Source organism: Corvus hawaiiensis, chromosome 2 (genome assembly GCF_020740725.1).
Source record: "Corvus hawaiiensis isolate bCorHaw1 chromosome 2, bCorHaw1.pri.cur, whole genome shotgun sequence".
NCBI lineage: Eukaryota > Metazoa > Chordata > Aves > Passeriformes > Corvidae > Corvus > Corvus hawaiiensis.
Window position 1 is genome coordinate 108,172,174 of NC_063214.1, and position 27,133 is coordinate 108,199,306.

The 27,133-nt window shown below is 36.2% G+C and overlaps 1 protein-coding gene across 4 annotated transcripts in view; it reads right to left on the minus strand.

Moving 5' to 3' along the window:
* Positions 1 to 459: 459 nt before the first annotated feature.
* RPS6KA3 (ribosomal protein S6 kinase A3) overlaps positions 460 to 27,133 on the minus strand; it is a 76,397-nt gene continuing 49,723 nt past the window's right edge. For 3 of the 4 annotated variants that reach the window (XM_048287576.1, XM_048287557.1, XM_048287565.1), the window contains 13 exons: positions 25,718 to 25,788; positions 20,811 to 20,899; positions 20,479 to 20,543; positions 20,278 to 20,380; positions 19,970 to 20,094; positions 18,066 to 18,191; positions 16,505 to 16,594; positions 12,056 to 12,214; positions 8,454 to 8,615; positions 8,179 to 8,255; positions 7,009 to 7,126; positions 6,151 to 6,291; positions 460 to 4,586 (listed from right to left, as the gene is read on the minus strand). In XM_048287576.1, coding sequence (XP_048143533.1) covers positions 4,464 to 4,586; positions 6,151 to 6,291; positions 7,009 to 7,126; positions 8,179 to 8,255; positions 8,454 to 8,615; positions 12,056 to 12,214; positions 16,505 to 16,594; positions 18,066 to 18,191; positions 19,970 to 20,094; positions 20,278 to 20,380; positions 20,479 to 20,543; positions 20,811 to 20,899; positions 25,718 to 25,788 — 1,449 coding nt within the window. In that variant the 3' untranslated portion in view covers positions 460 to 4,463. The remainder of the gene's footprint in view (positions 4,587 to 6,150; positions 6,292 to 7,008; positions 7,127 to 8,178; positions 8,256 to 8,453; positions 8,616 to 12,055; positions 12,215 to 16,504; positions 16,595 to 18,065; positions 18,192 to 19,969; positions 20,095 to 20,277; positions 20,381 to 20,478; positions 20,544 to 20,810; positions 20,900 to 25,717; positions 25,789 to 27,133) is intronic. The other variant, XM_048287585.1, reaches the window with a different exon arrangement.

Sequence of the window (27,133 nt, forward strand, 5' to 3'; positions counted from 1 at the left end):
AGCTTCCAAGTTGTATGAGCTGCTAAAACATGGACCTGTTGTTTATGGAGTGCTTCTGAATGTAATATTGTTTCAAATGTTTACAAAGTGCATTAATTTTCCAACATGCCCATATTTTCAGTGTCCAGAGCAATGCAGGCATTGCAAGTGTTATTTAGCAGCCTTCCATTCAGTGGTAGAGTCAACTAGAATCCACAGAGGGTATTAAAATACAATATCCTTGCACTGCGGTCTTGTTGTATCTTATATCAGCTCTATAAGCACCGGCTGAATGTGTTTTTCCTTTGTCTTCATGTTTACCTTCCTCAACATGCTGCAAGGTCGGGACACTGTAACTGACACTTGCTTTTTACAAACCCTTTTTGGTTGGCAAAGTGCTGTGAAGGTAGTTCAGAGTTAGTGATGAACAAGTAATGACTTTTGTAACTGGTCAGAACAAATGATTACACAAAACAGCCCTTTAAGATGTTTTAAAGTTTATTCATAGTAGAAATTTCAATTTCTTTTGAAGACTACAAAACCTGCCATTAGACAGGAAAACAAGCAATGATAACTTTCCAAAACTGTTCATAGTTACATCTGGAACAGTTTTAATTACACATTAATAGCATGATTGGAACATCTCTTAGATCAGACTCTGAATAAAACAATCATTTAAAGTATTCAGTACAATTAATTATTTTTTTTAAACTAGCATTTCGGTTCTATGACAGCAGTGCCAAGCATCTAACAGATGCTATTGTAATGGTCTAGAACAAGGTACAATACCACTGATTTCCTGGAACAGTACCCTAGACTCACTTACATGCCATGCTGAGAAAACTAGTATAAAGTATGATTGTATAGAATCGTAGAAAAATATTTTATCTGTGATTTTGTCATTTTTTAAAAATTGTTTAAGTAGACTTCCCCCCCCAACTAGGTTGCAAAATAATTACATCCCTCATAAGTACACCTTCCCTTTGATTATCAAGAGTATCAAGATAAAGCTAATCATTTACATCATTTTCATAAGTGAAAATTCATCTATTAACCATTGCTGCTTACTAAGGGCCAGCACACTTTGAATCCTTTCCTTCCAATACTAGAAAAGCACAGCTTTAGTTGGTACACCACATTTACACAAGCAAAACACACACACAAAAAAATCCCAGACATGTAAATCTATTTTCTTATGGCCTTGTCTCTTTAGAAAAAAAGTTTTAAATATTTTCTTGAAAAACTCCTTTTAAGTCTCATTCAATGTTATAGTGATTATGAACACAGAACTTTGCCCTTACTGGATATAGATGGCATTTAATGGGTATTGCAACTACACTCTTCCCTCTGTTCCCTCATGCTCTCAAGCACAGTAAATGGTAATTTCACACTAAAAATATTAAAAAGAAACCATGGTCAACATATAGAAAATTCACCTGTATCTGCATTCTCCTTTTTTTATCCTCTATGACTCTCTGAGTCACTTGCTATGCTGTGCAGACCAAGCAGCAGTCCAGCAATGAATGTACACAGTGCGTCATATACTCACATTCTAACAGAAAGGTGCTGAGACTCAAAGAAGCATTATGTGGATTTCTTTATAGGTTAAAACAACTGCAGATATAAAAACATAAAAAAAGTGAAAGTGAACATGGATCCAAACCAAGAGGTAAGGTACATAAATTGCACCTAGTCTGTAAAATACACCTCCCTGCATAGGCAGGCCCTTTACACCTTGGTTTAGAAAGTAACTTTAAAATATAGTTGATCTAGACTTCAACACATTCATCTTAGGGTGGGCTAAACTGCCCAGTTTTGCTACAATTTAAAATGTTCATCCTCTGCTGATATTTATACATGACTTAACAGAAATATCTGTAAAGTCTAGACTAAATTAACAGCTCACTTGAGAATGTAGATACGTAAAATGTAGGAGTTAACTTTGCTTCACTATTTGGCTAATGATCAGTGAGCTTGAGGACCACAAAATACGGCTACAATAAAACTACTGAAAATACTTTAATATGATTTTAATGTGGATATTGCCAATAGTGAGGCAGCCTAACACTTCCTCTTTTTGGCCTGTTCTTTGCCAGGTACCTATATACACACACTGAACAGAGTAGGAACTCCTTCTTGAAGTGAAATGTTATTACTGATACACTGGCAAGTACTGCCCTCCTTTTATTTCAACAGTATTTAAATAATTTTGTTGACTAGATATGACAATCTTCTAATTAACACCTTAAAACCCACCAGAATGTACAGTTTCTGGATTTTGAGAAGCCTGACTTAAGATTGCTCACAGAGCTGAAAAATACATTTTTTTGAGAGGTAAGGTTTTACTAAATTCCTCTGGAACTGCTGACACTGTCCAAAAAAAAAAAAAAAAATTAAGATGGCCTTTTTCTGCCTCAACTTAAAGATGTTTCTTGAAGGAACGGTAGATGCATCTGCACAGCTAAAGGGAACTTCAATGCTAGAGCACCAAGTAAGGGAAAAATACAAATTGCTTGGGAAGAGCTGTGTTTCAAATTCCTGAGAGCTATGCTAATTTAAGAATCCTTATTTATAAAACCAATTTCTTCACAATTATATAATGGATTAAATATTTAGCAGATTTTTAAGGGCAATAAAAGTGGGAACCTTTGCAAGTCTAGCAAAGGAAGCTTCCTCTAGGAACTCAGAAATTCTGGCAGAAGAAACACTCCCATTCAGAGCAAATCTGTGGTGTCATAAAGATGATTCTTCCTTTCAACAAACCACTGATGATTTCAGGGAAATAAACAATTACTCACCATAAAAGAAATTTAATACCACTAAAACAAGAAAATACCTTCTTATGCAAGACACAAAATTGCATCCTTTAGTTTTAAAATTGTATTGTTCACCAAAAGCCATTCACCCAGATCCATATTTTATTGAAGCTGGAATTCCCACCAGTCATTTTCACATATGGAAGGACTGTACATAGCCTATAATTTTGGTGGCATGGAACACTCACTGTATTCAAACACGTTCCAGTGCCCCTTCTCATTTGAAGAATTTCATCTTTTCAACACCAGCCATCAAGATGGACCTTTAATTACTTTAGACACCAAGAGGCCAAGAGTATTAAAAGTTTGTATCAGTATTTAAAGTGAGTCTTCCACCCTCATTATGACCTCACTTCCATCTGCGGAAAAATGAGAATGTTCCCTCTGAATGGCTTCATCTTACCGGACTGGGACAACACTATTTTCATGGTAAATTAGAAAGACCCTTTTCTAACCCAACAGTTCTTTATGACTTGCCTCTCATTTTGCTTTTGAGGTCAATTAAAATGATCAAAAATAACTGACAGAACATTAGATCCATCAGCTTTGCAACTGCAATGAATGCAGTTAAAACCTACTTTTTACAGGCTTCTGCTTATTAGCGACCAATATGTTTTGCTTTATCTTCAAATGTTGCCTTTCTTCTATAATGCCAACATTCATTCACTGAACAAATCCTTTGCAGCTTAAACAAAAGTCATAGAATACAGATAAAATATTAACAATGGATTATAAGAATAAACCATATAGAAATGTCCTCTATCAGAAAGTATTTAGCAATAATTCCTGAGTCCAGAGATTAGATGGAAGAGACTAAAAGGGAGGGGAGGGGTAACAAAGACAGTGAGATATGGAACAAGTTATCTTTTCTCTGGGTTATTATTACCTATAGTATATATAGTATGGTGAGAGATTCACTGTTTAAATTTCATAGCATAACATTTCATAACATGTGGCATCAAAAACACAGAAATGTAGAAAAGACATAGGCAAGGAAAACTACTTATCCATAGTATTACATTCAATAGCTGTTTAACAGTCAGGCTTCTTTTAGAGCTATCCAACAATACTGATTAATCCAGGTGAACTGTTTAATCAGACTTAATTGTCATAATGATTAATAATATCTAAGTAAAACAAGGCATGTATACATTAAAGAAAACAGCACGGAAATGTACTGCTTGTGAACTGTTTACAAAAACATACAAAATGTTGGATGGCACAAAGTATATAGTGCTAATATAAACAGATTGTTTAAGCTAAGTGCTTAACATAAACTGTCCATCTTGACCTGTAACAAAGAATATTTTAGGGGACAAAAAAAGTATTCCTTATAAAAATAATGCTATGTGGTGCAGAGTGCTTTATTCAGTGTACTTTTGACAGAGGTGGCATTTATAACTCTTCTGGTTTATTCAGTCGTGAACATGATCATTTTCATTGTTTCCACTTGTCACTCCATTTGCAGCTCCAGTAAGATCAGTAACTTGCCATCAACAGTTTAAAGCAAGAGTAGATGAAAGCAGTAGCAGCAGCAGGAGCAGCAGCATTATAGGTACCAGCTGGGACAGAGTGTGCTTGCAGGTATCTGTCAGATATGTGCTACCTGTCGCCATGATTTGTGCTATCATCTTATGCCATGGTACCAAGTGTCTGGTTGAGGTCATTTCACAGGGCTGTTGAGGTAATTTTTTTTATACCTCTCCTCTGAGCAAGAGTAGAACGGCCAACTGGCTCCAAAACTGGTGACTGATTACGATTCAAAGCAGAGTAAGTTGCTGCCATTGCACCCTGTGGGGAAGAGGAGAAAAGAACAGTAAGTATGTTGTGGCTCATGCACACACTATAGCAGTGCTAAGTGCCAGAGACTCTGAACAGGTTTTAGCTTTCATTTTATTTTCATCTACTAAACAGAAACATACTACTGCATTACTCAAGTCCTAGCAGTGTTAGGAACAAGTGTTTTTTAGGGTAATAAATAGTTTTACATTGCTTAAAGAGTCAAACCCAGAAGGTATAAGCTAGGTTGCCAAATTAAGTTCTCTTGCTATGTTGTGTGATAGAGTTGGGAAAAGAAATCCCATTGGTAGACTGTCTCTGCTTATCACTTATATAACCATTTCAGTTTCCAACAAAATATTTAAAAATCACCCACATTATTCAGCACATGAAATTTATTTTTAAAAGATTTAGAAAGTTGTCATCAGAACTCCCCCACTTTCCACTTGTGTTTCTGGATGCTAGAAATTTCTAATAGCTGGCTCAGAGAGTGTGTTAATTATATTCTTCACATCCCTTTTATGTTGAACAAGAGATTCTTGAAAGCAGGACTGAAAACAAGGTTGAATACAGAGAAGTAGAATTCAATTATTTTTGATTTTCCTCTGCTTGTTCGAAGTGAAAAAGTTTCAGGGTTAAAACCAGATCTTATTTCAGACAGAGTGCAGAAGTATGATACCCTAGGAATCAACACTGCCCTTTTGACTTCTCTTCTGCTTTTACTGTGATCACAAAGTACTCTGTTTTCCTTCAGTTACTGACAAGTACCCTCCTCTGGAACTAAAGTTAGCAAATGATTTTACAGCTCCCCTATAGTCACCTCACATTTTCACTATGAGAAGAATAATTTATGTTGGTTTCTAAAAGCAGTTAAGCCTTCCAGTTAAGTCAGTCCAACAGATTTCGAACACAAGAAAACTGAAGTCTTTTCCAAATGTATTAGATTTATTCCCTGTAAGTGGTTTCTCATCAAATCCTATTACATATTAAAAGTTCATTTTATGGCTTAGTGCAACATCCAGTCATAACTTTTACACAGTATTTAGAGGAGACACATGCTACCCCCAACTTTAAAAACAAAACCCCCTTTTGTTTACTGTGGTAATCAGTTAACCCACTGCCTTTGTGACGCCACGTTCCCCCTCCTGCTCTCCCCTGCCCCTGCCCTTGGCCACTCCCTCGGTTTCTCCCTATTGGTTCCTGTACCCCAACTCCACCCAGGTACCGCCCCGGAGCCCCTGACACCCCCCCCGCCTCGACACCCTCCTTCCGCGCTCGGACCATGAGGTCTCTCTGCCTCTGGGGATCGTGGGGACAAGATGTGATTAAAGTCCTCTCAAGCCCTCATGGGAGACCCTTCTCGCCTGCTTCGCCATCACTGGTTGTAACGCTGATAGCTGGCCGGAGCAAGATCGCGGGATCGTCCGAAATGGACTACGGGATGCGACCGGGTCGCACTGCCCTAAGCAGCCGCGCTGAGCTCTCAGGACGCTACAGCCTGCTAAACTACATCTAGCGATTACAACAGTTTACATTCATTCTGGCTAAACAGCAAGCTGAACAAATAGCTATTTACCTTCACTAAATGGGGAGCATCCTGCCTGTTCAGCTGGTACTGAGGCAACTGGTCACAGTGAACTATCCAGGGGTGACTCAGAACTTGGGCTGCAGTCAGTCTTTGATGAGGGTCAACATGAAGCATTTTTGAAACAAGGTCCTGTCAACAAAGGGTCAATGGAAATAACAGCAGAACTTCAACTTTAAAACAGATTAGTAGTTCAAAACCATAAAAGAAGATTCTAAAGATTTAAAACAAATTAAAAGCCACGCAGCAATGCTAACAGTGTATCTTTTAATTATGTGACTTAATAGACACTTGGTAACACAAAAGGAAATTAATCGAGGAAAATTTTAGCATTTTAAGCATCCATATATAAGGGGCATGAAGGATATTGCACACTGAGGTTCAGAGACTATTTGTTGTCAAAAATAGGCTTCTCAAAAATGTTGTATAAAAGTTTATTTTGTACAAATGCAGTAAAAAAGTGTAATACGTCATTGGTTTTCATTATCATGATTTAGACTATCTGTATGATTTTTTTGAACGTCATGCTTACACATCAAGTTTTATCAAAGCACTTCTCACCATGGATAATTGTGTGTGTGAATACTGATAAAACACACTATATTTCTAAGGACAGCTGTTAACTACTACAGTGTAAGGCACACCTGTTTTTTTTCTCCTATGTGCCTGCTGAAACATGAAAGGATCAAAAACAGGAAACAAAATCCTAGGCACATAAGGGATTAGATCAGTATTTCAATGTAACAATGGGTGGAACTTACCCAATCATATATGATATATAAATTATAATCAACATGTTGTGTTGCAATCCATTCCTGATCCCCCAAGGGACAAAGCAAATATACTTGCCTTAGCTGTGTCTGAAACACTGTTCCAATAACCACCGCTGAGAGAGAACTTTCCACTTCCTATTCGGGCCAAAATCTCCTCTGGGGTGTCATCAGGACCATTTGCAAAAGGAGTGTAGCTATTTAACAAAACAAATGTTAGTAACTTCCATAACCTGGGCCTCAGTAAGTATTATAAATCTGATTGTAAGATTCAGCAAGTTCAACATGATTATAGGCAACAGACAGTCAAACAGTTGTAAAAAGAATTTATTTTGAACATGTGAAAATACATGGCACTGACTACAGATCTGTTCTTATTGCATGTATTCCCTCTGTATCTGGTCTGAAAAGCAGATTTTTCCTACAGCAGTTCAAATACTGGTGGTTCCTGAATTACAGAAAGTATTCCTTAATCTTTCATATTCTAGTGAAGTACTAAACCAATCCAATCCGTTGTAAATCTGAATGTCTGAGAAAGAATAGATGTTGGTTTAACACCAGAGGAAGAAAGGTGCACCGGCTTTCCTTGCTTCACTACACATACTTTTGCTGCTATTAGAATGTCCCCAATCAAAAAAGAGATATACTTAAAAACAAATGTATTTGTCACTTATTTAAAATACAAAAATCTCTTTGATGATGTTAACTCTTAACCAAAGTGGCAATCTGAATAACCCAGCACAAAAAGATAGTTGCTATGGCATCTACTAAATAGATTATCTTTTGAACTTCTGGTACTATAGTTGAATTTCTTATTCATCATCTTTTATACAAATAATTTCTGTTGCATATACAAATGCTTTTCTACTGCATTTATTATATTCTAGCCAGATCACTTAAAACATTCAGTGGCTGAATTTTGCACACAAACATGCTTTAATGCATGCAAATATATTTGTAACATTTTCTTCAACATACATGGCTTAATCTTTTAATTTTCACATGAAACAAATCACCTTTAAGCAGAAATTAAGCACATAAAATAGAGGAGACGTTAGAAGCAAAGAATTTTTCACATCGGTCCCTGCAAACTTGGATTCTACTAAAGGCAAAGCATATTCTCAACCCCAAAGCTGAAATTAATTACTGCTTTGATAGAAACATCTGCAACGGTGGGCCTACATTTATTACTGTTTTTGTTTGTATTGGTTTGCTATTCTACAGCAAAGCAAACTATAAACACCCTTACCCAGTGAGCATGGTATAAAGTAGAACACCAAGGCTCCATATGTCACATGCAGCATCATAACCTTGCCTCTTTAAAACCTGAGGGAGACAAATATTTTTTCTGAAAAAAATGCTTAGAAATGCATTCATTATGCTATAAAAATAGTAAAATTTCAGATTTTTACTGTTTACAAAGTGATTCTATTTGTTACACAAGAATGGAAAAAAAAAAAAATCCATCTAGCAAAAACATCCCAGTAAAATAAATGAAGGCATATAAACTATCCTGGGTTTTACCTCTGGTGCAACAAAATTTGCTGTGTAACATGGAGTCATCAGAAGACCATTTTCTGCTCGCAGTTGTTTTGCAAAGCCAAAGTCACAAATTCGAATTGATTCTGGATTACCAGATTCATCAACATAAAGAATATTGCTAGGCTTCAGGTCTCGGTGAACTACCTAAAAAAATAAAACAAACCACTAAATACAATAAGCTAAGCACATGAAAAGCTTTTTATTATAATTAGCAATTCTGCTACTTAATTTTAAGTCTCCCAACAGCACGCTCAGTTTCCAGAGTTCCAGGTTCTACCATCAGCTGCAGTGTTCTGATGCTCAGTGGTGTCTGGAGCACTACAATTCTAACTTGCAAACTCTAAAACCCCCTCCAAATGTCCCATGCCACCCTAATTTATTTGTAGAGACAGTTCCAGATGCCTTTTCTCATGGTTGAATCATGTCTTTCCTTTTTAACATGCACAACTACCAGGCTCTTTAAATCAGAACTTTTGGCTGCTAATATCTTTTGGAGTCAGCGGCTGCTGTAGCTGCTGATGTACCACCTTGCTATGTAAACACAGACTAGTTACTGCTGGAGTAACTCTGTGTTCCATTCTCTTCATTCAGACAGTCTGAATTAATCTCAGAAAAACACTTAAAGCCTGATTAAGAAGGAATTTTAATAATAAAAAACTCCTGTCAAAGTATCAGAGAGGTATTCTCCAAATATCAAAAAAAGCCTGTACTGGTTCCCAAGTGGCTGCTTCTGCAGGGGCTTGAGATGTAAAATGCTTTGAAAAACTGGAGAAGCTGCCAAAGTTCCAGCAGAATAAATCTGATCTTATTTGAAGCTCTGTAATAACAAGCCTTAACAAAACCTGGAATGCACAAGGACAGTCTCTGAAATCAGACCTGCTGTATTTTCTTCACAAGAGAAGTTAGTCTACAGCCTCCAGAGGCTTTGCTCTCTGTAAAGAAGAGGGTATATACCCCTATAAAACAGCAGAGACATGAGGGCCTTTATCTTGTTGTCCTATGTGCTTTATTAGTATTAAACACAGCTTCTCATGGTTAAATTTAAACAGAAGAGATTGTGAAATATTTCAAAAAAGTAATCACATTGGAACAAAGAGATATCCCCAGACTTCTGCAAGTAAGCAGTGTCCAGAAAGCAGAAGCTCAACACACTCATCCAAACCTAGCAGGGTTTCAGGAAAGCAATGTGAGACCAAGCAGTAAGAGTGCAGAGGGTCATGCACATTGCAAAGCCATTTAACACATTAAGTCTATTTAGTACAGACTTTTTCAGCATGCAAATCCTTTGCAATTCTCAGATTTAAAAAACCAAGTATTAAAATTATGGAAATAAGCACCTTGTAAGCTGAAATACACAAATGATATTAAAGAATTTGACTTGGAACAGTAGGTGTTAAGGGGAACATCTTGGCTTTAGATGTCAGCATATGAGAGATCCAGTTCCTGATTGCCCTTGTTTTTAACCTTTTCCCCTAGTAAAGAGTGAAACAACCTTTACTGCTCCAAGAGGCAAATAAAAAACCTCAGTTTTATTCTTACATGAGTTTTGGGGGTTTTTTTGAAAGAGATTCTAAAAGGGGTAGAAAGGAAGAAGTGAGCAATGGAAGCAGCACAGAGCTGGGCATTTGGCAGTGTCTAGAACCAGTCTGCTTGAGCTGTATGCTTTTTTTGGAAGAAGGGGAAGCAATTCTCAAGTAGGAAGAGGAGTAAGTCTAACAGTCTAGTTCACATTAAAACACTGCTTCCCAAGCAATCAAAACGTTTATGTCAATGAATAAATGAAACGCCTTCCTACGTTAAGCTGTTTTCCCAAAGGTAAATTTTGAAAACATTTAAAAACAATGTTTAAAAAAAATTGCCAGATTGTTTAGGTTATATTGGTGTTTGGTACAGAAATAACATTTTATTTTAGAGCAACAGAAGAGAGAGCAAAATAACATGCAGGAAATTTCAGTTCTTCATTTCTTCGCATTGTGCTTTTGACTAGCAGTCTCAATTATCTACCAGCATTCACAAGTCTGCTGCTCCAAGATGACATGACACTTTTTGTTTATCTGTTTTATGATGTCTCTTGTGCCAATCCTTAATCACTGTATGTTGGCCCTAATACTTTTAGAACTCTTTGGGTGAGCACTGGAAGCACTGCTTACTCTGAAGAGGAGGATTTCATTCCTTGCTTAGCTAGTTTTTCAGTTCAAAAGTATCTTGTGAATGTCCACAAGGAAACTCTTCCTGGGAAGGGCTGTGGAGACTGCACACAGATTCAGACTGTCAAACCTGATGCTACCTAATATCATATTCAAATGAGCTCCTCCTGTGTCCAAAGGAGTTACAACAGGAAAATCCACTGAAGACACGAGGGACTCCTCCAGAAAAGAATTAGACGACTGAAGTGCTCACTATTTACATATATGGCCGGATTTCCTGTGGAGGTGTACTTAATAGAAGACTTGAAAATTTCCAAAAGCAAACATTCCAAAGTGCATGTGGTCTAATACAAGTCCAAATGCCAATATATACAGGTATCTACAGTAAAGAAACAAAAACCCCTAAAATCCCTTACTTGATGCAAGGAGACTGGGCCTCTTTTGGCCACATGTGGCAAGAATGTACCAAATTATGATTTGTTATTCTAGTATCTGTATTTCCATACAGAAGGTGTCAAGATTTGTTCATAATTCCCACGGGTGCTGCTGGCCAAGGACTATAGTCTGTGCACACAGGCTCAAATAAAAATACACACATGAGCAAGTGACTGAAGTGATGAATCACGGAATGAGATTCCAGATAACTTTGATCATAAGTTTTCTGAAATAACAGCTTCCAGACATGACAGTGTGTATTAAATTGCTATTTGTTACTTAAAATAATTTGAGTACTATATGTTTCAAAGTGTCTTTTCTTGGGTAACAACAATGTTTTAGCAGCTTGACTTTTTCCTTGCACCCTTATTTTCTGCTTTTTTTCCTATCCCCTTTTTCTTGTTTACCTAAAGAGGCAACATAACTTACCTTTTTGCCATGCAATTACCACACCACTCTTCTCTATATTTGAACTACTTCCTATGTCTACAAATTAATTTCCCAAAGCGTTAATTTTCTGTCTCCTACAAGTTACTGACACTATGGCACAGGAGTTACAAGTCATAAACCATGTTCTTCAAAACCAAGTTGTCAAAGGAATTACAAATATGACAAATGGAAAATAAATTTGCAGGGTCTATCACAGGATGAGATTGGAATTACATTAGGCCCTGTGGCTTTGCAATGACACTGGCCCCAGCACTTCTTCCTGGACTTTCTTCCCCTCATATCCTCTGTGTTAGTAATTATCTGCATATTCCACAGAACTGCTGACAGATTGCATGAAGAACAACAGAAACAGTTGCATCATCTCAGTTATCTGAATGCATACAGAGCTGATAAGGAAAGTTTTGATTTCAACACAAACTCCTGCTGCAATGTAACTGTTTACCAAAACCTACTTAATTACCACACAGAAGAATGTATCAAGATATAAGTTTATGCTTCTGAAAGAGAAGAATATCAATAGCTATAAGCATTTTGTCTGAGATGAAAACTTACCCCTTGTGTGTGAAGATATTCTACTGTTTTTGTTATTGTGAACAGAACAGCACTAGCTTCTCGTTCTGAGAAAAATTTTTGCCTAAGAATTTTATCCAGCAGTTCTCCTCCTTTCATAAGTTCTGTTACTACATACACATATTTTCCATCATCATACACCTGCAAAAAGTACATAAACATTTAAACTTCAAAATATTTATTCTCTGCTGTCTTCCTGTGAAATGCACAGAGATAGTGCAGGTGTGTCCACAAGCTGTTTTCTTCAATTGTTTTCCCCACATTTCACAACCCACACACTATCCAAATATTGTTCATCTTCAGAAACGAACAAAAAACCTTTACAAAAAGACAGTACAGTACCAAAATAGCATAGAAATACCGGCATGTGTTTAAAGATAAAAAAGGATAAATAACAAGTAGTTTCCCCCCACATAGTTTCACTAAAACTAAGTAAACTAGACATGTGAGAAATTTAGTAAAAAATGGAAATGAGTCTGATGAAGGCAAAACCAGAGCTAATTCAAGCAGCAATTATTGCACCAAATTACAAATATGAACAGAGATCATTCCAACCGTCAGACAAAAATAAAAGGAAAAAATAAAATCTAAGTTTACCTCAAAATAGCCTCTGTGAACAGTGAAGTGAATGCATACAAAGTTGCTATGATAAAAACCTACAACTTATACATTACTCTGCACATAAAGCCTATACCAAAGTCTAAATGTCTTAAAATATGCATATTTTATCCCTTACTTCTAGTTATGGAAAATGGCTTAATTTTTGCATGGCTTTTGTTGTCCAGGGAAGCATTTGAGAATTTTTTACATTCTCACCAGGGGGCGCAATAAACTGAGTGATGCCAAACCATGTTTTAAGGTACACAAGTTCAGCATTTCATTTCAGTTGCACTTTCACAGAATCATAGAACAGTTTGGGTTGGAAGACCCCTTAAAGATCATCTAGTTCCAGCTCCCCTCCATAGGCAGGGACATGTTTCACTAGACCAGGTTGCTCAAAGCTCTGTCCAACCTGGCCTGGGAATTCCAACTTAACCCAGAAACAATTCCTGCTTTAGTGAAACCTTTTACAGACTGTCCCTTTTATCATTTCAACCTACTTTTATGGTGATATTACAATTTTTTTTTTCAGTAAAATGTGTGAAATAAAAAATAACTTGTGTTTAAGTAGAGACAATTATCCAAGTTGTAGTAAAATAAATTTAGGAATATATATCAGCTAAGTAACAGAAAATAATAAAAAAAATTTTCATCCCAATTCCCTTGTCTTAAGCTACCTGGCAAAAACATGCTAATAAAGTTCTAAGCATCAAAATTTTTGTTCTCCTAATGATACTAAATAAAAACAGAAGAATGTTAAATAATTCTGTGGGCTTTACAAACTTATGATATTAAGGACATGAAGACATGATGGGTTTTTCTGTCTTCTCATTTAACAGGAATTTTTCCCCCATGAAATATAATGACTGATCATCTGAATGTGTTTTTATTAAGACTTTAAATATTACACAGTTCAAAAGCAGAATTATCTAATTCTAGATACTAAACTGGATTTTTTTTTGGATAGGCATGCTTCCTCTAATCCTGGTATAACATGAGGAGATCAGCTATTATTTTCTTTGACACGACAGAGAAAACATCTCAGGAATGCAGAATTCAAGGAAAATTTGCATTTGGTTACCATTTTATCTGCTGGTCCTGTCTGCCTGCCCAAAAAAATCCCACAGATAACTCACCCTGAACAAATCATTCGCCTCGCACCAATTTCTCTAATGGTATTATCAACTTAAGTTGTTTTTGAATAAATACTGATGAAGATTTCTTCACAGTTAGGTGCACAGTATCATGCTAAGATCACAAACGTGACACTACTTTTTAAAATTAACTCTGGGCACAAGCCACAGGTCAGTCAGCATGTCTCCTCTACCAGGTAAAGTAGAAGAAACTATACTGAGAAACAGATGTAGGCACATGAACAAAATATAAAACAATGGAAAAAGAAATCGAAGTTTTTGCCAAGGGAAATAAGATTTTACAGACATATTATGAAGTTTTTTGAAATCATAAATAAGCACTTGGACAGGGAGACTGGATATCTTGTATTCAGGTTTCTAAAATGTTTCTGAAAAGATTATTCAGGCAATGCTTTAAATAACTCAAACCAGAACAAAGGTTCTGTTACAAAACAGTAACTATTACATAAAAAGGGTAAAATACTTATAATGGTCTGGCACAGGAAGTTTCTAGGTAATGTTTTGTTGGAAGCTGTGTGCTTCCTCCCTTCTTATACTGTTTCCTAGGCATCCACTAAGGGCCTCTGTCAGAGGCAGGATATTGGATAAGAAGGACATCTGATTTAGCACAATATAGCTTCTTTTGTTTATATACTGTGTAACTGAAAAAGACCACTGATAACAATCAGAAGGAAAACCCCCAGAGGACTGTACACTGCAGAAAGAATTTGGTCTCTTGAATATCCATTGTTTCAATCCAAACACCTTCAGAATTAAATTACAAAAAAAGGCTGAACGAGAATGAAAACTTCCATCTTAAGCAAAATTCAAATATTACTGCATTTCTTCTTGAAATAGAAGAAAAGAAAGAAATTATTTCTCACAGAATAATAATTTCCAAAGCAGGCACTTAAGTGCTGAAATGTTCCATTTTGGCACTTCAGATTAGAAACATTTAAGCTTTGATGTGGAACTGAATGAAAAATTGAGCAAATCAATGATGAGTTTTATTTTTATAATAGTACATGGTGCTCTAGAGTTTGAGACCTGAAGGCAAAATACTCCTTCTCTTCTCTGAAAGCTATCGTGTGGGATATGCAAGGAATCTGCCCCATGGGTCTGTTTTAGGACAAGGAAAACTTAATGTTACATTCTTACAGACTTATACAAGATTCTATTACATATGAAGTCTGTATATTTTTTCTTACACTGGACATCCATAACTTCTGTTTGGGGAACTGATTTGAAGCAGAAGTGAGTGAGAATTACAGCCTTTCTCCCTCTGTGGGCTTTTTTGGTAGTCTCCTATTTGTGTATTGCTGCTGCTGTGCATGAAAGATGGTTCCTGCTGGAAGATGACTGATGATGATAAAAGATTAATTACAAAGTGAAATAATTCAGCATATATTGCAGCTGTTTAATGTTGCCTGGATTTCTGTTCTCAATGTAAAATATTCATAATGCTCAAGTTCAGGTAAGTGCTCACATTCTCATGTTTGTCTTCCTGCTTAAATAACATAAGTTCTATTATGAATTAAAGTAGCATATGAGCCCAGCATGCAGCACTAAAAGCACCATGAATGCTGATAGAGGTTCTGTTCAGCACAGCTCCTTTCAAGTAGCTTTACTGTCCAACCACATGTAGCAGAACAGAAAGTGGGACTGTAATTGTATCTTGCTTGCAGTAAGATAACCGCCCTGGTGGGCTCCCCTGAATATCTACCTTATTTTCTTTGTCCAAGAAAGGGCCAAACAGTATGATATCAATAAAGTGAAGACAGATTATAGTAGACCAACTTCATGCAGAGTCCTTTAGTGCTCATCTCCACAGTATTTATGAGCTGTTGTTTTAATGACTTCAAAATGTCTGACAATCTCCTTTTAGCTGAGCTCAGCTTCCTGGAAATGGTTTTTGCCTGAGGTTGGGTTTGGGGGACCAGAATATTTCCCTGCAGTCTAAGCTTAAAGTCATTAAGCATATGCCTTTTTAATTTTTAATCCTCTTTAATGAATAATCAAGGAGAGAAAGACAATTTTCTTTTTCAGTTGGATCATCAGAATATACTGTTCACTATGAAAACCCTCTACCTCCCAGCTTATGTTATTCCTTGCTTTTTATGGACAAAGTGTTTCCATGGTCAGAACAAATAATACAAGAAAAAATACCTAGATAGTGTTCACACAAAGGCCAGATAAAGATGGGTAGAAAAGAGTGGCAACCACGGACATGGAAAGATTTTGTCTACTACTGAGTAATACTTGCTACTGTCCATGAAAATTACTTAGGGTACTGTGCTAACAGCAAGTCCTTTGTTATATAATAACATACATTAAAAATGCTTTTGATTAATGTAGGCAAAAGCAGATTCAAAGTTAACTAAGCAATCAAAAACCTTCCTTGTTTCTTTAAAAATACAGCCAATGTTAAATAAATTATTCTTGTGCTAGGATTTATGAAGGATGAATTATTTGATTCCTTAGAATAACATTGTACCACAATATAAGCATCTTTAAGAGAAAACACTGACATCTCAGTAAAAAATTGGATACTACTGGATAAATTGCATTGGGACCTTGTTTTATTTTTAATACTGAAAAACATGAACATAAATCTAAAACATGCAGCTTGTCATCTCTCAAATTAGAAAGTGATTCACAATTATAATACACTAAAGGATGTCTTTATAACACTACTTACATCTTTTAGGGTAATAATATTTGGATGCTGTCCATAGCGCAGCAGGATTTCAATCTCTTCTGTTGGATCTCTTTTACTCTTGTCAATAATCTGTAAGAGCAAGTACAGACATAGACATAATTATTTTTGTGAATATTATATAGTGTAATGCTTTGGTATGCTTATTAGCATCAGCAGTTAAGCAATATTTATTGTTGCAAAAGACATGGATTATAACCAAACTCAAATTTGTTAAATTGGAAAAGCAAGGCAAATCAAAAAATGTTGGGAAAAAATGAAAAAATCTCTTCGAAAACAATTTTGGAGGATAAGCGATCTGGTCTCTTTGGCTGTGATTAATAATGCAAGGCTGTTTAGTAGATAAGACTTTAGTGATACATTATTTCATAAAACTTTAAGTTCCTAATTTAACATGAGATACTGGTTGGATGATGCTAATGAACTGATTCTCACAATGCTAATCTAAACCAAGTATTTGGTGCAGCAAAAGATAAAGCAGGAGAGTAAGAGAATTAAAAAATTAGAAAAAATAAAAATTTCTCAGAGTTAATTCAAACACACATTCATTATAAAGGTCCATTTGAATCTCTGGCTCTAAAGTTCTCCTGTGCAAAGAAGTGAAATATTGTTTTGCCCTACTTAAAAAGTATTCTTGTGATTCTCATGTTTGTCCATTCCTGAACCGCAGAATTTCCGCTCATGTCTTTTCCATTGTGGTGTTACCCCTTCATCCTTATGCCCGTACTGCTACTGGTCCCCTGCTAATACATCAGACACTGATCATCTTATTCTTTTTTTCAAGATTCCTTGAGGAAAAAAATGCCCTAACAGAGGCAATAGAAAAGCGAGGGAATCTTCACAATAAATGTTACAGCTGAGGGAGTTATCAGCTATGCCAGGACTTACAGTTTCAAGATATTACTTCAAACTGAAAGCACGGAAGTCAAATCTGTTCCTGGCCAGAACTAGAATAAAAATAAGTATTTAACTACCAAATTGAAACTGCAAGGTTTCCAGAAGGCAATCTACATGCTTAATTCATCTTTATATTTTACATAACTAAGTAGTAAGCTGTTCAACAATTCAAAAAGAGAACTGCCTCATAGTATAGGATTTTAAGACTACTTTTTTTCCCCCCCCACTTATAAAAGTCTGCTAATCCGTACTCTTGCTTTCATAGCAACCATTTGGTCCCGGGTTATTGCACAAAAAGACAAAAAACCTTATCATTGCAGTTCTGGGAAATCTACTAATTTCAACTGAGAATTTAATGCCTTCAAAGAAGTGCTAGAAAGCCCTATAGAATAACATAAAAACAACATTAAAAACCTTGCTGAAAACCAGGAAGCAAAGACAAAGAGTTGAAGTTTATTCTGGAAGTTATACCAGACTGAAGACTGTAATGAACTCCTTACCCATCTGAGAATTTACGAATTTACTTTTGCAGTTGCATATAAAGTATTTTTATATTAAAAAAATAATCTTAATATGTTTCTCTATGACAAATAAAAGATGTCCAATGCTAAAATCTGAAAAGTGTGGTTTATAACAAAGTAATTACCTTTACAGCATATTCCATGTTTGAAGCTTTATGAATACATCTCTTGCAGACAGAGTAAGAGCCAACTCCAATATCTTCCTTTACTTCATATCCATCAGTAAACTGAATGCTGTTCCTGTGCAACTGCTACCAAAATAACATTATCAATTGATGAATATTCATAATATGTAACTGATCTTTTTATTAAAATAACTTTTTAAAAATTCCTACTGATTTGATTAAAATTTTAAACTGATGACTCTACTAGGTCAAAGTGGTCTAAATCCCCATTACCTTCTGTTCAAAATTAGTATAAGATAAATTTAGACATTACAATATTAGACATATTGTAAATAATATGTAACATATTAATAATTTACAATATAAACCATATTGTAAATAATGCACACTGTATTTTAGAAACTGACATTTTTTCTGACTACTGCTTTATTAATTTAAAGATAGAAACTTGAAACCAAAGAAAAACAGAAAACTTCAAGATAAAATAGTGATACAATAATTGTAAAGAACTATCACTGTTTCTATTATCTGAATAGACAGATAAATGCCAGCTGGAAAATTTAGAGATATTGAATAGAATCAGATTGGCTGGAATTACATGGAATGGCAGTCAAAAATCCTTTCACAGAAATAAAAAGCTGAAAGGAGGACAAGTGTTCACTCTTGTAAGGGAAGGAAATGGTGTTCTAGTATATGGAGTTTGTGCAAAGGATGCAAAGCATTTGCAGGAAACCATCTGGGTATCCTGCAGCACAGAAAAGAGGAAATAGGAGTGAGGAAGTTGTTGAGGGGCACAGAGGAAAGGCAGCACAGAAACAGACCTTTACAAGAGAAGGAAACCATATACAAGGAGAAATAATGCCTGCAGAAACTTCTAACAAGATATCAGGATCAGAAATAATTCTGATGCATATATCAAATCAGAAAGCTTCTTGAGAACAAAAAAGGATCTAAAGTTATATTTTAAAAAAATGGTATTACACATGAAACAGTAATGCATAGAAAAGCATGTTGCAACAATTCTAGACATGAGAGTGTTAGAGAAATAGAAGGGCTATTCATGTTCTGTATAAATTGTGGGTTTTTTAAAATTTTCTCAGGCATTTGCAAAATACCAGTGCAGAGAAAAATATAAATAAACCCCATCATACAGCACACCTTTTTATTCCTACCTATACATTAAGAAGTCTTCAACACAATTTAGATAATGAACTGGTTTTCATGACTCAGTAATTAGAATTATTAAAAGCAAAGAGGAGGTAGAAATACAAATTTTGCAGAGGTCTCATCTTCCGGCTGACAACCTCACAATTATTAATACAGGAGACTCTACTGGAGCCATGCAAATACATCAAGGAAGCCAAAGCTAGAGTGTGCACTGTAACACTGACTTGTACGATATGACACTGGAATAAGTCACAAAATAGCACAGATTAGCAAATTAACTTAAAGTGGCTTGGGAGGGACAGAATATATCCTGGGTCACGGATTCCAAGAGGCAGTCCCGAACATCCAGATACAACTCGCAGTTGTACTCCAGTGCCTCCTACTACTGCATTGCAGGAATCAACTGACATTTTCATGTATGGGGGAAAAAACCCCTATAAATCAATATATCTGTTATTCCACTCCACCTTATAGTCAGGGCTTGGCATTAAAGAGTTTTAATACAGTACAGATGGTAAAATGTTGTCATTTAAGGCTGAAGCCTATTTGGACCTGTAGCTGCTCAGTAGTTAAACAGGTCCTGCACCTTCAGAGATTTTGTTTGGATAAAATAATCTGATCTTTACTTTTCTTGTATAAAAGATGACAATGACTTTGTCATGATACTTCATTCTGTGACAAGGCAACAATCCATCCACCAAGAGACAGCACTGATTTTTTTTTGTAGATGTACCCACCTGGACAATTGAATGCACTCCAACTGTCTGCATTGCTTGACTTTCATCATCTGATGCAATAGCTACAAAACTAAATCCTCGAAAAAGCTGATGTGCATTAGCACTGGGTGGGATACCAGGCGAATCTGAAAAACACATCATCTACTTACGAGCAGTCATTAACACGTAGCTATGAGACTAAGTACTGAAATTCTGGTAGCACCTTAAATTTGTAAGGACAGAAATTTCTATCAAATTTTGAATGAAAAAATTTGAAATGCAAATTCTATATTTTGAATATGTAAATTATCTTATTAATCTCTCTTTACCTTTTGGAGTTTTTGCTGTAAACTCAGGGTCAAAATAAAACGTATCTTCAGGTCTGCCAGTTGCAGGTTTAAAAGGAGGATGAATTTCTCTCCGGTACAATTTCTGAAAAGAAGGAACACATTGTAAATGGAAAAGTTATATGATACCGTAAAAGACTAAACCAAGAAATTTACTGGATTGATTTTTAATTAGATACTCACATTCCAATCTATTTTGGAAAAGAATGCATGCCTCTTAATTTCTTCTACTCCATCTGGACCTGCTCCTTTTATAAGGAAGAAAAATGTCTCTGAATTATTTTCCTCTTGGTCAAAGGAATGGGCCAGCAAAATTATATTTCTTATTTCTTCTGCATTAATTTTAGATGTATAACTAGCAGAACTGATAATACTTTGGTGATCATTTGAAGAGCAAACTACATTCTTACTTTAAAGCCTATTTTACACAAGAAACAAAATTTTTAGTCAGTTTAATGATCACTGATGTTATGCATAGTTGGATCAAATTTAAAATATTCTGCTAAAAACTTTACCTAATCTGTTTGCTGGGTTTCTTTTGAAGAGCATTCGCAGGAGACTCTGTGCTTCAAGACTCAAGAACTGGGGCATTCCAAGTTTGGCCCTATAGAATAAAAATAATTAATAGTATACAAACATATCTAGGTAAGAATTAACTCTGCACTCCCCCTTGTCCTTTGTCATTCAACAAGTCCATAATAAATGAAGTAGCATCACTAAGAAATTGCCTTCAGACATCAGACACAGAGCAAAAGTGCTGTCAGTCATGTAAACATGTTTGATTTTTTAAATTTTTTTTTTGAGTAGTATAGTATTTTCAGTAATGACTCAGGAACTTAAGTAAAGGAAGAGGTGGAAAATCATGTAGAGAAGAATAGCTACAGGATAGCAGTTTATAAACTTGTAAATTTTCATAATATGCTTTGATCCACTTACAGGTCCAGTTACTAGCACATGACATCAAACAAAGCATTCTGACAGTTACATAAAAGACAGTTTACAAGGAGTAAGAAAACTACCACACTATGACACACACCAAGAACACCCAGCAAATCTAAACTAGAATACAGAAATTGAATTAAGGTAGGATAGACCTTGCAGTAGTAGCAGGTAAAAAAACCAACCAAACAAAAAAGCCCCAAACCCACTCCTCTCTTCCTTTTTGCTCCCCTCCCCAATCTATTTCAAATACTACTTTTGCAACTTGCCAGATTTGAATTTTTAGATTTAAGTTTTTGTACTTCTTTAATTTCATTTTGTTTTGTAATCCTTGCCATATTTTCTTACTCTCCATTTAACGTTCAGTCTCCATTCTCTCACTGTTACTAGGGCTTACGTTTTCTTGTAACTATGATAATGGTAAGGAGGGATATAATTCCCTCCTTTCCATCACTAATTCAACCTGTACCTTGTGTTTTTCTGTAACAGTCCATGACACAAGCTCTCTGTGTTTCAGTCAGAAAACCTGATTTGTCTTGTATTCCAGGTATTTGTAGATATTCGCTCCTGTATCACTTCAGTAAGTGCGTATGTATTCCCACTGATTGACTATTCATTACTTTAAAACTAGAATTTACTAAATTTTCCATTCCTCTCAGCATTAGAAAAGCTAGGGGCAGGGAGGAGGAAAATCTGAAAAACTTTGGCTTCTTTGGGCTCTTCAATAACATAGTACAGGCAGATCAAGGCCACCAATGGAGAGGAGGAATGGGCACTGGGCCATCCAATGCTTCCTGACTGGCATGCACCACTAGCAGCTGAATCTTAGTCACACACTTTATATTCATTGCATGCTCACTTGATGTCATTTCAGCTCGTAGTCAAGTATCACAGAGCTACACTGAAAGCAGGAAGCAGGGAACATTGACTGGAGAGGCCCAATGGTATCATTTACAATGTTACTGAAGGTCTGAGAACAGACAGCTAGGACAGGACAGTGTTGGAATGGGTGGAATTCTTTGCCCTGCTGTAATCCAAAACAGCTCCAAGACTAGGATACAGCTCTGGAGGTTCAGCACAGTCAGCTACCTAGAAGAATCTACAACCAGGCCAAAACCATAAGTACAATTAATCTTATGGAGAAGTGACCCAATAAACAGAAACAACATGCATTAGAAATTCTAAAGGACTGGTATGTGCTGCAGTCCACAGTGGAGTGAATGAGAGGCCCTTGTGCAAACCACAGTGATTTAAGACTCATTGCTCCTTCTCCATTCTCAAGGAGCACCTTTCACAAAGTCCTGTATCAGGCACGTGACAAAGGAGAAGGAAAGGCAATTTCCAGGTCCTCAGAGTTTATATATTATGCAACTACATGAGTGACAGCAATTTTTTTCTGACATTCTGACAAAATTTTGTATGAAGGCACACCTCTTCAGTAAAGGAGAAAAGATGTTTAAAAATTTAACTTCATTGCTGCAACCTATGATTTTTTTCAAACTGCAGAGTTTTCCAGTTTTAGGTAAAACACACAAAAATAAACAAAAATTTATCTTGATAATGTTGTGAGAAATAAAGAACCCAAAAAAACATTTGTTGTAAGAAGAATGCAGTTTCTGTGGATTTTTAGGAACAGAAGGTAAGAAAAGCAATATATCATAAATATACACAATGAAAACAGGAATTCATATGCACACCTGTCCATTTTAAAGTTTTATGAAAAATTTAAGGAAAAATATACTAGGTATGCAGAAAATAAAAAGAAAATATAGGCCAGGAAAAAAAGTGTGAACTTATCAGAAAACACTTTAAAATATCTTCTGGTTTTCAGCTGCTTATATTACCAAAAGCAAAACACTTCTGTGCAAGATAATATTCATAAGTGTACAAAACATTAAAAGAGGGTAAAATGTCTTTACATCATAGCACACTTTCTGTGCAGCTATTTGAAACTAATAACAATTGCAAAGACTAGAAGGTGAAAAAAGAAAGAAGGTGGAAAGGGCATTAAGAGATACATTCTCAAATGAAATCTGAAAGTAATTACAGAATCATAGAAACCTATAATTGTTTAGGTTGGAAAAGACCTTTAAGATTATCAAGTCCAACCATAAGCACCACCCAGTCTACCATATACCTAAGTGGCACATCTTTTTAAAAAACCTCCAAGGATGGTGACTCAGCCAGTTCCCTGGGCAGCATGTTCCAATGTTTTACAACCCTTTCAATGAAGAAATTTTTCCCAATATCCAATCTAAACCTCCCATAGTGCAACTTGAGGTCATTTCCTCTCATCCTGTTGCCTCCTACTATGGAGAAGAGACTAACCCCCACCTGGCTACAGCCTCCTTTCAGGGAGTTGTAGAGACTGATAAGGTCTTCCCTGAGCTTTCTCTAGGATAAACAAACCCAGATAGATCTCTCAGACACTCCTCACAAGACCTGTGCTCCAGACCCTTCACAGGCTCCCTTGCTCTTCTCTGGACTCGCTCCAGCACCTCAATGTCCTCATGGTGAGAAGCCCAAACTGGCCACAAGATTTGAAGTGTGGCATCACCAGTGCTGAGTAAAGAGAGACAATCACTGTCCTGGTCCTGCTGGCCACACTATTGCTGACACAGATCAGGATGCCGTTGGCTTCTTGGCCACCTGGGCACACACTGGCTCATGTTCAGCAGTTGTTGACCAACACCCTGGTGCTTTTCTGCCACACAGCTTTGCAGCCACTCTTCCCTAAGCCTGGAGTGTTCCCTGAGGTTGTTGTGACCCAAGTGTAGGACCTGGCACTTGGCCTCACTGAACCTCATTCTACTGGCCTCATCCCATTGAATTGATTCAGCCTGTCCAGATCCCTCTGCAGAGCCTTCCTACCCTCCAGCAGATCCACATTCCCTCTTATCCAGGTTGGGGGCACCTGCAAACTGAGGGTACACTCAATCCCCTTGTCCAGGTTGTTGATAAAGATGTTAAACAGGACTGGCCCCTGGGGAGCACCACTTGTGACCAACTACCAGCTGGATTTCACTCCATTCAGTGCCCCTCTCTGGGCTATGAATGACTATGAACTTCAATTACCTGGAAAGATACAAGGATATTCTAAATGGCAGCTGAATACAGAAGATATTTATAGCACCAATGAAAAGACTGTTGAGGAACAGAGCGGAGTCACATGCAGGCAAAGAGAAGAAGAGAAAGATGTGACTCATGAGACACAGAAAAAAATGCATGGCTCCTGAAACAAGTGAGAGTGCAGCAGAACTATCTCAGACTAGCTTCTTGTAAATAGGAGGTGGTCAGAAGTTTATGCTTGCTGTGAATAGATAGAACTTTTTAGTTAAAGACACTGAATAATAACAACATGAAGATTTGATCTGGCACGATGCTGAGGCAGCAGAAGAAACTAGCATCACTAAATATATTTGCAAATAATATGAGGAAGAAAAAAAAGGGCAAAGAATAACATAACATTTATACATTATGAAAGCAAAAGCAAGGAAAATAATGAGTGTGTTTTCTAGTGGTTTTCACGTTCTAATTACTTAGAGAAAAAATGAAAGAGTTCCATATATTTATTTTTCAAAACAGGCTGTTGGTGCAAAAGAAATTCCATCTTTGATACATGGGTAGACAAGTGGTTAATAGTACTGAGAACAATGATAAACAATGAAGCAGAAAACAAATGAGAAAACTAAGATAGTCTTATGGGCTTCCATGAAAAAAATGGTATTAGTTAAAAATAGATGGAAACAGAGAAGTGAACCTGTGATATGAGGAAACAGACTTGTTTGCACAGTGTTTGGCTACAGTCCCAAAAATGGGGGAGTTACGCCATAGGTTGTATTAGTTTAGCGAATACGTGGGGAATTGGCAAGGAAAAAAGCAGATCTTCATTAGCAAAAACAGGAACATCAACTGCACGAAGGGAAGCAATTCCCACAAGAGAGCTAATGCAAAATCTATGCTGAAAATAGCAAAGGGGAAAATTGGAGCCTAGGCAAGTCACAGGAGAGTACAGAAAGGAGGAGCATTGGGGAGGCAAGTTGTTGGCAGCACCATTAATATAAAGAGGTAGGGTGAGGAGCTGGTAAGATAAAGAAGCATAAGGAGTGAAAATACTTTCTCAAAAAACCACCAAAAGCCTAAAACAAAGGAAAAAAAAAAAACCAAAAAGGAAAAAATGCACAGGTTATCAAAAAGGATAAGAAAGTTAAAAAATATTATGGATATAAGATGGGCAAGATCATACGGTTGGAGAAGTCATTATTACAGATTAAAGAGCTGCTATGAAATCCTTTGTACCTGGTATGGCGGAGGAATAGTAAAGCATATTAGATAGGCAGCAAAGGGAATTAATAATATGGAATAGGGAGTGAGGATTTACCAGTACCTTTGAAAATGAGGGAAGAGTAGAAATTAGATATTGCAGCCCGGAGGGCATCCCTGTAGAATACCTGATGAGATATATAAATAAGAGTGTACTCACTTGAGAATCATAGTCATGGTTTCTTTTCTGTCTTTCCCTTGGAAAGGTAGAGTACCAGTGAGCATTTCAAACTGTATAGAGTAAAACTTTCATCAATTACATTACCTGGACAAAAACTAATTTTTGACAAAACTACTTAGCATCTTAACCTTCCAAAATTCATGCATGTTAACAATCAAGTCTGTGCAAAACAACTTCATTGTACAGTTTAAATTGCTAAGAACATTGAGCAGCCTTTGCCATTTTTAAAGCTGCAAAATATTTTCCTATATTGATACCTTGCTTTACATGCTTTTATCTGAACAATTTAGACTATAATGTTCTGTATTTCATTTCTGCCTAAAAAGTTTGTTCTAGGAAGTCTTGATCTTTACAACTGTATTTTTAGTTTTCAATAAAAGGGAGTGGGGGTAGGGAAAAAGGTTTTCCTTTCAAAAGTTAGTGATGATTTCTCCTCATGCAGAAATTTTTAAAAAGGTCAAAATTCTGAAAATTGGCATGTACATAGCCTTCATTGGGAAGGGGAAAAGGTTAGCTGATTGACAAAGACATGCATGATGGAAAGTGGTTACTGTATGCATACAGTGGAAATAAAGCCTGAAGGAACATGGAAGAGCTACACAGTACGTGCATGCACATTCTACAGTGCCTGGCAGTAAGCAACAGACACTGCTAAAATACTGATTTGTTCTGAAAGTGACTGAGTAAAAATAGATAAATATAAAGGCACTCCTGTTGGACTGCAGTATACACAGGGATATCAGATATAAGTGAGGCAGTGAAAGCAGTCTGGCAGCAGTCATGGTAGCCAGCACTTAGGCAGAAACCTGATTTTTTTTGGTTTAAAAATTGCAAAATAATTTAGTTCAATGCAAGTTCATGGCATACAGTTAACAACATAAAAATTAAAATAATTATAAAGGAACCCTCTGAACAGCTTATGCAAACTTAAGTCATCCTGAACACAAGGTATCCTCTATTTCCCTCTTTTCTGGTATGACCCAAACATTCAGTCTCCTAAACATAAAAAATGTATGTGGATAACTTGAACAAATAATGTGTGACTGTAGTATTTGCAGATCTACAATAAGAGCATGAAGTTGCACTAACAGTATTCTTTAAAACACCATTTTATTGAAATAAAATTTGAATTTCTTACTGCCATCTCTTCACTACTGCTAGATACATCATATTCTAAATAACATTTTTTACAGATATATTTTAAAAAATTAAATTTAATAGTCATGCCAACATGAAAAAAGCCTACTTTTAACTTGAACGCTTAAGACAATTGTCAAAGATGTGAGAGGGATAAGCCAGAACTCTAAGAAAAAAAAGTTTTGTTTTTGGTTTAGAAATATCTTCACAAGGTGCACTTAAAAAAAAAAAACCTTTTTAAAAAGGTAAATTTGGAGT